At 36.2% G+C, this 13,463-nt stretch overlaps 1 protein-coding gene across 2 annotated transcripts in view; it reads right to left on the minus strand.

The window, feature by feature from the left end:
• The window catches only part of LOC140158986 (PDZ domain-containing protein 2-like), a 147,690-nt gene that overhangs the window by 44,172 nt on the left and 90,055 nt on the right, over window positions 1-13,463 (minus strand). For both annotated transcript variants that reach the window (XM_072182286.1, XM_072182287.1), the window contains one exon: window positions 9,942-10,165. In XM_072182286.1, coding sequence (XP_072038387.1) covers window positions 9,942-10,165 — 224 coding nt within the window. The remainder of the gene's footprint in view (window positions 1-9,941; window positions 10,166-13,463) is intronic.

Consider the following 13,463-nt stretch of genomic DNA (forward strand, 5'->3'; position numbering starts at 1 on the left):
GCCAAGTCTTATACATTAATTAAATGTTAATTATTTTTGAGGTTAAATTCATTTATCAATTGGCAATTATTAATTAGTAATTTAATAAAGTTAGTAACATCAGTATGTCAAAATCTGAATCTTCATACATGTACTACATCATTTACCGCTTTAAAACTGATACAAAGTTGTAAACCACATGGTTCAACCCCAACAGCATTAAGGCCCCAAAACAACTGTTTGTTTGTTCTCTTCGGACACACCCTTTAAATCTTGATACTATTAAATTATTTTAAAACATGAATAGTAACACAAGTAGATATTTTTCATTTTTACCCAAGTTAGGCTTCTCTTTTTATGAAGCTAATTAAGGCTTCTTCTTTTTTTTTTTGAAGCTAATTAAGCCTGTGTGTGTGTTCTGGCTAAAATCTGACTGACAATAAGTAGTCTGCTATCTTGGTGGGTGATTTCCACTGTGTCTTCTGTTGCAGAAAACCGCAAGAAGAACGTTCTGAACAAAGATGATTATTCAAACAGAAATTCAACAACAAAAGAACAAGGTCCAACATCACACACAAATTGTGCATGAAATCATATATGTGCATTGCACATACCATATTTACTCTATCAGTCGCCCCTTCTATTAAACGCCGTACCATTTTTTTCAACCAAGATGTTTAAAAACTTGCGGAAATTTCCATGCTTGTGTAAATAAGCTCCACACACAATCCACACATGATCGGTAACAGTCGAAAATGACATCGCAAAAAACGAAGGAGAACCAATTCAACCGGAAGTCATTCATTGCATTTAATTTTTTGTCATTTCGTTGTGATTTTTTAGCTTACCTAACAATTTGTTTTTGTAATTTACCATTGTTAAAATGACCTCTAATAAATGCCCCCCCTTTTTTTTTTGAAAAATGCAACACCCCAGGATGTTAAATAGAGTAAATAAGGTACATGATTTCAAACCATGGTTCACAACCATGTTGCAATTGGCAACCGTTCTCTATTAGAATATGACAAATTTCGCATAATAAGACCCTACACCCACCCACACATAGTCACCATCCATCACATTCCAATTCTCTTCCTTTTTCAGGATAGGGGGATGCATTCATCCTACATGTAGGATATCCTACCTAACCTACTCCAAAGATTCCTGCTTTATATTCATACCTACTTAAACGATGATAGACATTAGATGTGACAACACTGCATTATGTTAGAGTAAATATGGTACATGACTTCAAAGATGGTTCACAACCATGTTGCAGTTGGTAACCATTCTCTACTAGAATATGACAAATTTCGCATAAGACCCTACACCCACCCACACATGGTCTTGTCACCATCCATCACATTCCAATTCTCTTCCTTCTTCAGGATAGGGGGATGCATTTATCCTACATGAAGGATATCCTACCTAACCTACTCCAAAGATTCCTGCTTTATATTCATACCTACTTAAACGATGATAGACATTAGATGTGAAAACACTGCATTATGTTATGCATGTTATCAACCTTTCCAAGGTCAAGGTAGTAACGGGCTATTCCATTTGAAATCCATACACCCTCTACGAAAGACATGACCTTAATCTTCCACACAGGGAGGGTGAATTTCAAATGGGGTTTACCTAAATGGGTGACTCTGTTTAATATATACACCCCCTGTGTGGGCGATTAAGGTCATGTCTTCCATAGGGGGTGTATGGATTTCAAATAAAACAGCCTAATGTCTATTCCATTAAATGTTTAAGAATAAACCTGCCCAGGGCAACCTGTATGACTAAAGCTTGTGATGCATAGGTTTAATGGCAGTAGGCCTACATATCTCCGTGTTTTGACATCTTACTTTTTGTGCAATTAACATGTACATGATTGGTGTTGACAATGTTGCCTGTTCAGTCATCTAAACAATTCCCTGTGAAAGCATCCTCTTGATCTGGTGAGATTTGGTTATTACATCAAGCCCGCTAGTTTGTTTGTCTTAATTACATGCCACATGTGCACAGCTCAGTCAGGGCTGACTTGTGTATCTTATTTTAAACAAAAGTATTGCTTTACAAATTGCTAATAAAAAACCTGCTTGGAAATATGTTGAGACACTCTCAGTGTATATTATGAACAATTTGTTTGTCAATTTTCTACAAATCTTGATGTGTCTGCAATATTTACAGAGAATGTAAAGAGTGTCTTTCTTAGTCCACCCAAAGGAAAGAACACCAAACTCCAACAAATGTGGTGTAACCTACAAAATCAGGTGCCCTGAATGTGCGAACACATGTTGGTGAGAAAAGTAAATCAGTATCAAAAACCCACAAGAACCACAGCCTCCATACCCATAATAATCAGATACGCGAGCAGCACGTGCTGGATGACGTCATGGGAAACGGCTAGCCAATCAAAAAGACCTCGTTCGTTATCATTGGCAGACTGTTTGTGTGGAGGGTGCAGAACCAAACTGGCTGCCGTGGAGACTACAGTCTTGGCAATGTGGATGTCACCAGCAGAGAAGATAATTTCTGGAACAGGATGATCATGGAAGCCATAGAGATCAAGGCACAAAACGCTATTCTCAACAGAGATGCTGAATAGGACCTGCCTGTCATATACTCGTATGATGATCTGTTGACACTAACCACCCATCGGATGGTCATGTGACTGGAGGATTGTAAACACTCTGCTGAATAAAGATAATGTGATGGTGTTGCAAACTATGTTGCTGCTAAACCAAGACTTTAAAATTGGTAACTTTTCAAGCAAGTGTTTACCTTATCACTTTTAACCAGGCCATTGCAACTCCTATACCAGTGTAATACAAGAAGGTGCGGACAGCCAATTACCAGCTAATTACACAGGGCCATTCTTACCATTTGAAGCAGAAAACCGATACTGCCACTGAGAAGAACCTACATGCACATTAGTAGTAATCACAGATATTACTGTAAAGACTTACATTGAAAATGACGTCACTTGACCTCATGAATAATTAATAGCAGAAAAGTCATACTGCCACTGCAATATAGCCTAAGTAAAACAGTGCACTGATATCCAGACTTATGTTCTACGGTATAACATCACCATCCTCAGATCGTACGTGCCAGTTTCCAATCCATACCTCAATCAACCCTGATATAACCATCTAATAAAATAAATTACTACATCCAAATGGCAATACCTTATTATGCTCTAAAATGCACATTCCATGTAAACAGCTGTGCTTTTTAGATCCTCCCATTACATATCATTAACATCCGAGTCCAATTCTACACATGATTTTCAATTTGCATATTTTGTGGGTATTATAAAACTGTCTGCCATTAAATCAACCATACACAGATTTATTTTTAAAATGACCATTCCGAAATAAATGTATTTCAAAATATATTACATTGATGACTTATTAAATGAATCACTACAACGACAGTGCAGTTTGTTAATGATTTTTCATAACAACAAAATTAAGAAAGAAACCTATTGATGAATATAACTTATAAGGCTGCATTTTCTCTTCCGATGAAGCCTTACTTCAAAAATATATTCAAGACAATTCTAGTTTTACTGATATGAACATTGTTCATCTATTAAAGGGCTAATAATTTTTCCCCATTAGATGTTATATTCAAAAGTAGTTAGAAACCATGATCACATCAATCAAATGTTTAATTTCCATGCTTTAGCTACTTAAGGGTTGTGTTTAGCTATTTCAGGTGGGTAGGGGTAGAAAAAAGATTATTGCCATTTTGACCAAAACACGTGAGTATTTATGATTTGCCAAACAGAAACTAACAGAATAATACCTAAAAGTATCACTTTTTAATCATTTTGTCATAAATAATGACTTTCCACCATTTACAATTATTTGTACCGGGTGTGCCTGTTGTCAAGTCGATCAAGATTGTGATGTAACATTCCGTACAGAGGGTAATCAGTATGGGCGTGAAAAGTATGGCTTCTATAAGGTTACAATAAGGAACAAACCAAAAGATCGATGACGTCCAATAAACGTAACTAGTTTCTCAGCCGACCCCCTCCCTCCATGCCAGAAACGTAATAATGAAATGTTGGAAATTTTGACATAATAATAATAATGACACATTCTTCAGACCGATGTTTTTGTACAAACGTAAACGAGTATTATTACCCCCTACCCCTTAAACGAAACTGGTTTCGTTTATAAAGACGATATCGATTTTTTGGTTTGTTCCTAAAACAGGTAATTGGTATGAATGGCCGTGTAATCGATCTAGAGAAACCTGTCTCGCTGTCATCTTAAGCTGCATGGGTGTCCCAGAAAGGTCCATACCGGGAAAGTTGAATTTTGTAGGTAGCATTGTTATCAGTCGTATTGTTTTGAGTTCTAAATATTACATATATTTAGCTTTCTTGGTAATTTAAGATTTTAAAGATCGAATGTTTCTAAAATAAATTACAGAATATTATGCGTACAATGGTGAAGTTTAAGTTTTGACAATACAATCTATTATGAAAATAATGAACTACCGTTCAGCACAAAGTTATTTGGAAAAAGTTTTGCAGCTAATTTTGTTATGATCTATCGATTACTAGCATGCATGGTATAAAGGATTTGTTAAGCTTGATTGACCTAATACTGCATGTGTCGTCTTTGGCGGCAGTTTCGAAAATAATGATTGCGGTGTATGAGTTTCATCATTTGAAATGCCGGCAGAGATTGATTTAGGGGCCTATTATAAAAATATTATAGAGAAGATTCGTCCTTGTGCCACAGCATGTATTTATGTCCCTATTGGCAAACACCCAACTAGGAAAAGGTGAAGATTACATTTGCAGTAAGTTTTTCTTAAACAAGTTATACCCTCTATAAGAATTACATTTTTGGCGTAAAATTGATCGTAAAATTATTTTTTTTAATTCAGCACAAATATCGGGACTAATATTGAAAACACATGAAAAAGGTCACTTAAATCAATATTAAGAATTATTCAGTGTTTCAAGCTCTACATTTGTGCCAAATTTGGTGTATCTCCTTTGACAACTGAATGATTTCTACACTATATTGCAAAAGTACGTCTCGTCTGGGCGATAGTGATAAAGCAGGTCAATGTCTGGTGCTTATGAAGCCTGTGCTGTAAGTTACACACGTGCAATTTTTGTCCAGTTTTAAGAATATCAATATCACGCCAAAAGCGAATCAAGTTTTTGAAATGAAAGTAACACAATAAGTAGGTGACATTTATGTCATTAGATAGCTTGCGAAATGGCGTTACTTTAACTTTCACTTTAACGTCTAGAGGATTATATATGATTATGTATTCAAAACCAAGGTGGTTTTGAATACATAATCCTCTATAATCCTCTGGACGTTAAAGTTAAAGTTAAAGTAACGCCATTTCGCAAGCTCTCTATTGTATTCCATGTACCGGTACTAAAATTAAATACACTGTTGATTAATTTTTCAAACACGGTATAGATCATTCTGGAACACCCTGTATCTCAGAACTGTCCTTCAACACAGGTGGTAGTATACGGTTATATTGTTCCGGTCCATTTATGACATAGCCATCCTCATTTTAATACATGATAATACAATAAAACATGAGATCGGTTTGAATGGTTGTGGAATCAAACTAGAGACCTGTTCCTTTGTCACCTTTATAGACCTGATAAATCAAGCGGAACGATTCTTGTCATATCGTTTTACAGAATTGGTCGTATTGCCAGCGCTGCAGTGTTAGTATTAACTTTGGGCTTCTTATGAATTGACTGTCAATATCTTATACTAGGTATACATTAAAACTCAAACGGGAGAAAGAATCGCGCATACGCATGTTAGAACATTTTCAACAATGTTTTAAAATTGTATATTACAATGTATTTACATTAACATTGTACCCTAAATAACATGGACATTTGGGTGATATGTTGATGTAGTTACGGGCCATATTTAGTGCCGATTTGTCCCAATTTGCTTTTGACTTGCCTGGCAACACTCCATAAAATATGGCTAGTCGTGTGAAGACAAAGTTGAAGACCTATAAGGAGTTATATTCGTTCTCAAATGGAATCATTATGAAGATCGTAAGTAAAAGTAATATAATAACATAGCGCTATTAGCTCGCCTATGAACCTTGATATTCGTTAGTTAACCGGATAAATAACTTCGGCAAAACTGACAAACTTGTAGGCCCCCTACCAAAATTGGCGTTAACTCGTTACTGTCGAAAATGTACAAAATATGGCTTCCGTGAATCTGAAAATATTGATATTTCAAAATTGGTTAATTGTATTACCATAAATCGAACACGGACATGCAGGATGGTATCTCCAGAAGTCTTTTTGCCTTAAAAAATGGAATTTTGTTGAATTTAGAGTAACAAAATAACATGCGCCAGACAGTGGTCGACGAGACTGTAAAATCAGGTAGAAGTTTGTATGTTGACGAGCTTGAACATGCCTTCGTCGCATTCGAAGTCACAAATATCTATCATAATTCTTATTTCAAGGTCCTGTAAATACCTCAGCAAAAGATACGGTCATCGTCCAACACGGACTGCTCGAAAAGAGTTCACCTATAAAAAACTGCATGGGCTGTTATGCGTCAGTTATATGTACAGGCATATTTGAAGAATTTCCTATCAACTAATAATATTAAGATTGCTAAAATATTAATCTAAAGACTTCAATCTTTCATGTGCACCATACATTTTGCACCTGAGATAGATATTGCTAGGCAAAATTTCACAGCAAACATTGCAGTTTTCTCCCATTTCGGAGATATTTGAGACAATACAGCTCGACCCCTTAATATGGCCTAACTTTGCCAAAATTACCCAAATTCAATTAAGGTTATTAAAGTGTTACTAGTATCCAATATCGGCTTATATTTCTATGCCTTTATGACTTGTGTGTGTAATAAATATCAAATTTCAACACTAGTCTAGCAAAGAAAGTATTGTCTAGTATGGAATCAGTTTGTTACATTCAGTTAAATCAAGACCTGTGTTTATTTTTCAATAAGGCCAAAAAAATAAATTGTTTGGTTGCCCTTCCGAGACAAACATTTGGAGGGTCGGTAAGTCGATCCTTTTTTTTTTTTTCATGGACTCTTCCTTGATTTTTCCTCCATTTTGAAAAGGCTAGTATTGACAAATGCTTGATCATTTTATGTTTAAAAAATTGTGTGCTTTTGGACTGGATTTAAATACTTCTTGTTTTCAATCAAATATGCATTTAATAAATAAAATGAGTGAATATTAAACAAATATAAAAGTCCTTGATTCTGTCCAAATTTAAGGGTTCTTCTAAAAAAGTGACTGAAAAAAACCCCGACCCAAGATTTCAAATTTTTTGGGTCGGTTGGTTGAGGGCAACCAAACATTTTTTTTTAGCTTAATCCATCTTCAAAGAACCCCTGGTTTGGAAGTGCCCAAGGCACTTGTACATCACTTTCATATATGAGTGCCCCTAGTGGTAATATTAAAGGATTGAAGCCACATAGATAAAATGGGAGGGGGCAAAATGGTTATGGACCCTATCAGAGAAGAACCCCTTGTCAACCAACACAAAACCAATATGAATCCAACAAGTCTTCTTCTAGTCATACAAAGTCACCATCTAATTATAGTTAGATCTATACCACAAACCATACAACAGCTCCTGTCAGTATGTTTGCAAATGATATCATTACAGCTATATGCATGACTTGAGTCTTTTTGCCGCTGACTAACAGGCACCAAAAAGTTATGACTATGACTATAATGATATTTGTTAGAGGTGAAAATTCATATGGAAGTTGAACTAAAGTTAATGTTTTAAAAGAAATGCAAGGTATGACTAAGGACAACACATTATTGTGCAAACATGCATTCAACAATGCAACAGGGGTGCAAATTGTGATTTCTTCCTCAGGAGCAAGGTTTTTAGACTCAAGATTTCCTCAATCGCGTAACTTGCATAAAATAGCTTTATTCTGCACTTCAAAAGATGGGAATGTTAACATTGTGTATTTTTAGAGCGACTCAATGTTTTAAAAGTCTTCAAGTTTCCAAAAAAGGCTTTATATGAGAAAAATGTGCGCGCGTAGAGCGCAAAAAAAGTGGTATTTTACACTAGTTTGGGGTCAATTTTGGTGGGACAGAAGCTCCTTTCCCCTTTTATTTTCCTTTACCCCCATTTCCTCTTTCATTTTTTGTCAGAGGGAGCACAACTTGTTCAGTAGGCTACTTTATGGTTCTTCTTGTTAAATTTCCTCAATTTTTTCCAGTTTGTCTCTTAGTGGCACTAGTATTGATACACTGAATTCCTTCATAACTTTTGTGCCCATATCCTCATTGTTGCCTCTCTATAAATTTCCTCAGATATGATTGCCACCTCGGTAAATTTCCTCAGATATGTGCCCTGTTTCCACCTGCCTTCATCCAATTTCTTTTTTTTTCCTGTTAAATTACATTGAATACCTCCTATGGTGATGAATTGTAAATTTCCTCATTATCCCATTTCCATATTCTAACACCAACACCTTCTGCTCTTATTTCTTGAACTATGAATTTCTCCAAATTTTGCACAACCAGTGTCTTTAAAGATTTCCTCTCCATTCAGTAGCTTCACTGCCTCACAGCCCTCCCCTAAGTTGTACCTCACTCCTCTTCTTTTTCTTTCCTCTTTCCCCCTTCCTCTCCTCTTTTCTTTTCTCTCCCCCTCCTCTTTCCCCTCTTTCTTTTTTTCTTCCCATGGCACTATTTCCTCAATTTTGACTCTCATTTCCTAAGAGCGGTGCTCCCCGCTCCCGCACAATTTGCATCCCTGCAATGCAAAATGGACTTAATAATTGTGACTTTCGATTCTTTTTCCTGCACGCACCAGTAAAATTACCTGTAACAGTCACCAGTCCAACTGTAGTCAACTTATACTTCCACTCACCTCAAGTTGGTAGTGACATAAGTGTGTATTTTGCTTGTTGTAGTATCAAATCGCACAAGCCGACCAAATCCAGCAGAGCATACACAAGTGTACAACTGTGGTTTGTCAGCATGCTTGCAGCGCACCAGTGCAAAAACACTGACATCGCAGAAAGCAGAATCTTGGTCAGCTATCTAGTTAACATGATAGGAATTGCTTTATTCCGTGCGGTAGTAACTGGATAGTTGTCCAAGATTCTGCTTGCTGCACTGACATCACTATCAAACTCAAGGTGAAACAAAGTGTAATCATTAAATAAATAATCTGAACTTTAACCTGACACACGCGTCACTCCGGGACATCATTACTTAACCCTGTGAGCACTACCTGCCGATCTAACATTGCCTCTGATTGGTCAATTACATGATATTATTACTTTAATCACCAATCAGAATGGAGCTTTCCAAATAATTCACCCCAATGTTTTTGCGTGATGAAATTATTCTAACAATGTTAACGATTGGTCCAACTGATAATGAAAACTTCTTTTTGGCCAATCGGCAGGTAGTTCTCATGGGGTTAAAAAGAAGGTGCATTTTGGTAAAACGTTGAGTCCACCAAAATGCACACTTCAACTCCTGATTTTAAAAGATCACTTTTTACACTGTAAAATAAGTCACTTGTCTGCACTAACAAATGTCATCATCATCTCATCCGATCCACTTTATCCAGCTAAAACACTACCGCAGCTTGTCCTCATGAACAAGAACCCGGACGTTCCAGTTGAAAACAATAGATCAGTCATACTTAGAAAGTAGATCAACAGAGTGATTCAGGTGTTGCCTATAATCCATACTGGACACAACGGCAACAGTCGCAGATCAAAAACAGATGCTATGGCTAGAACATAAACTATCAACACCTTGGCCGTCTGTCCATCCTTATAGGAATGAGTAATATGACATAATCGAGTCGACCACATGCAGGATTTCAGACCCTGAATGCTTGTGGTTGACCTCTACCACAAATGAAGCACTGCACTAAACAGGTGTCCGAAATTGCACAGAGGGCTTACCTGGGAGCTAACGGCGACACCGTATCATGGTCCCCGCTCACCACATACTTGGCAGCTTGAGGAGTGGCAACCGTCAGATTCTGCAAAGATTTGGCGTGTATCATCTTGGATGGTAACCGTGGTGATGACTTGGGTGTGGATTGTTGGCTGGAGATACCATCTGAGTCGGATGTGCTGGATGCCCCCGTAGGCTGTTGTTGTCCTGTCTTGCTTTTGTGCTTCCTCTGTAGACAAATCAATAATATAGCAATTTCCATGTCAGTTTCACACTTTGATTTTAAGTTGATGAAAAGCATACATATTTTAAAAAAAATATAACACATTTAGGTGTCAAATATTTTATTCGAAAAAGCATGTACTATCAGTATTCAGTATTATAGTATTAGTATTCAGGAATAGTATTCAGCAAGTATTACTATATTAGCATTCAGGAATAGTATTCCGCAATAGTATTCAGTATTGGTCAAGTAAGCTTGAATGTTTTCACAGCCCTCGTGAGAGTGCCTAAAGATAAATGATGATGCTACACAGGGGGTGTAGATTTCAAATGGAGTCACACATTCAGGCAACTTCATTTAAAATATACATTCCTGTGTGGGAGTTTAAGGTTATATCTTCCAAGGGTGTATGGATTTCAACTGCAATAGCCCATTTCAAAGAGTGAGAACCTGGACCACCTTTGACATTTTTTTACCGTTAAGGGGTACTACACCTGTGGTAAATTGTGACTATTTTGCATTTTCTCAAAATTAATAACACACTGGTAACAAAAGTTATGTATATTATTGGGGCAAGGAATCCAATTACTACACTGAAATTTCAGTGAATCAAGACAAAGGGTTCAGTAAATATGATAGGAAATGAGGTACATCCTAGCAGTACCTCATTTTCTATCACAAGTATCGAACCGCTTGTCTTGGGTCACTGCAATTCCAGTGTAGTAATTGGATTCCTTGCCCCTATAATATACATAACTTTTGTTACCAGGGTGTTATTAGTTTTTGAGAAAAATGCAAAAATAGTCACAAATTTATTGAGGGGTGTAGTACCCCTTAATGCTATATTTAAATATTGGAAAAATTTAATGTATGAACTTGAAGACAACACAGATTTGCCACTACACTTACACATTTAAACAGTTTATTAGGGTTCACTGCATGTATATGTGACATGATCTGGTCCATGGGGGCCAAAGGCGGCAAATTTGAAATTGAGATAAAGGCAAAAATATGGAGTAAAAAACAATGAAATACATAAGAAAATAGACCTCACAAAATGTCAGAACTTCAGAACCAAGTATGTTAGACCTTTGGTGTTTTCTGTATATGATAGCCTGATGTTTGTGTAAGGTAATAATTATTGTAACTCAGTTTTCAAAAATGCCTCCTTTGGCCCCCATGGAGCAGATCGTGTCACATATTGTTAATATATGTTTTGCATTTCATTATTGTGTTCATTGAGATCGTTCATACTAAAGAATTCTTTAAATATCTGTAAATGATATTTAAAAAAAAAAGCTTGCTGTGAAAAATCCAGCTGTTAATAAATTTGTCCTTTTATCTGTATTGTGTAATTGATTGTCACATATACAAATACCACATTCCATCTGTGACAGAAACAAATCTGTTGTCCTATATACCAATTTAGATAATAATTACTTTGTCACATACAAACAAATAAATTGCGCAAACAGAGGCTACCTACATTATATAAGATAATATGTGATGCGATCAAGCAAAATCAGTCGGAACTCGGAAATACTAAATGTGCAGTTTCTTAAAGGGTAGTAAAAAGCTGCATTTGACAGAAACCCCATTGAAATTGAACAATCAGTTCCAAAGATATGAGCAATTAAAGAGTTTCCAAAACAACAGGAAACAAAAGGAAATATTTCTTTTGTTTGGGTATATCTCAAATTCAATATTTCCAAGTTCCGATTGATTTTGCTTGATCACATCACATATGAGTTAGGGTTGTGTTTAGTGCCTTTGGTTCCCTACTAATAATTTTGATTAGGCAGATATGCAATAGGTTAAGGCATGATCTCTTAACTCTCTCTATGCGAGTTTCAACTGAAGACAAAAAGATTCAAAGTTTCAGAATTGTATATTTTCATGTCCATATTTGGAAAAGGTAATACATGTATGAATTTGGAATTATTGGCTCAGTGGTTCTTGAGATAGCTCTTGATATTTTGAGACTTGGAATTTTTATGCTGAAACCTATCGCTAACACGCAGAACAATTAAAGTAAAACCATTAATGAAGTAATGAAGACACAAACACCTGTCTGTCCATCTGTTTTCAGGTGGATACATGAATATTCATAAAGAAATGATAATTTGCATAAGCTTCATACATGTATTACCTTTTCCTAACCAACATTCTAACATCACTATACATCAGAAAACGGGTTGACCTATTTTTCGGTATCACATTGCAATGTTTAGTGTCTAGCAAATACCGATGCTTAATGTTATCAGTAAAAACAAATCCATGCGCATGTAACAGTTTTGTGTTTAGTGTGTACACCATCTGTTGCACATGGATTTCCTACTGCGCCTATCATATTCTACATCAATTCAACGTCTTAACCTCCTGAGCACTACCTGCTGATCTAACATTGCCTGATTGGTCAATTACATGATATCTTCACTTTAATCACCAATCAGAATGGAGCTTTGTAAATAATTCACCCCAATTTTTTGCGTGGTGAAATTATTCTAACAATGTTGCCGATTGGTCCAATCGAAAATGAAAACTTCTTTTTGCCCAATCGGCAGGTAGTTCTCATGGGGTTAAAACCAGTTCATTTTAGCACTGATCAACAAATACAAATCTAATGTTTTCTATCATGACTGACCTAAAAATTGCATAATCTTGATCAATCTGGTTCTGGTTAACCTATTTGAATCAATGTGTCACAGTAAGCTACTACTATCAACACCAACGGCCTACAAAAATCAAGTCTTACTATGGACCACAATGGCCTCATCCCAATGGTATAGTTCAATAACCTCAATTAAACAACCATAGTGCAAAATTTGACCTCAAGTTGCAGGGTATGAGTTTTTGTACCCAAATGTTCAGAGGTCATTCAATGAATATACAAATGTATTGGGGTTAAAGAACTGTGCCCTGATAAGATGAGCATGTTATGGATCCTAGTGTCTAGTCCACCCTGAGTGCTGCAGACTTATATACTAGTAGGTATACAGGATAGGCATGCATCAACAACATACCTTCCAGATATATTAGTCACATAGTCTACATATTCATCTAAGGGGCCACTTCAGAAGGGTTTTTATGGGGTAAAATATGTCGCATCATGGACTACTTATCGGAGGACGGATACTAAATTCCTTATTAGGATGTGTTTAATCCAATTTAACTTTTACCTACGAAACACCTGCATTATTCTATATTCATTCAAAAATAAGGCCAAGGGCAAAAACTGTGAAATCATGTACTTTTTAAGGTCATTATGGATGAAAAGATTTCAATGTGGGTTGTCCATTTGTAA

Source organism: Amphiura filiformis, chromosome 8 (genome assembly GCF_039555335.1).
Source record: "Amphiura filiformis chromosome 8, Afil_fr2py, whole genome shotgun sequence".
Taxonomy (NCBI): domain Eukaryota; kingdom Metazoa; phylum Echinodermata; class Ophiuroidea; order Amphilepidida; family Amphiuridae; genus Amphiura; species Amphiura filiformis.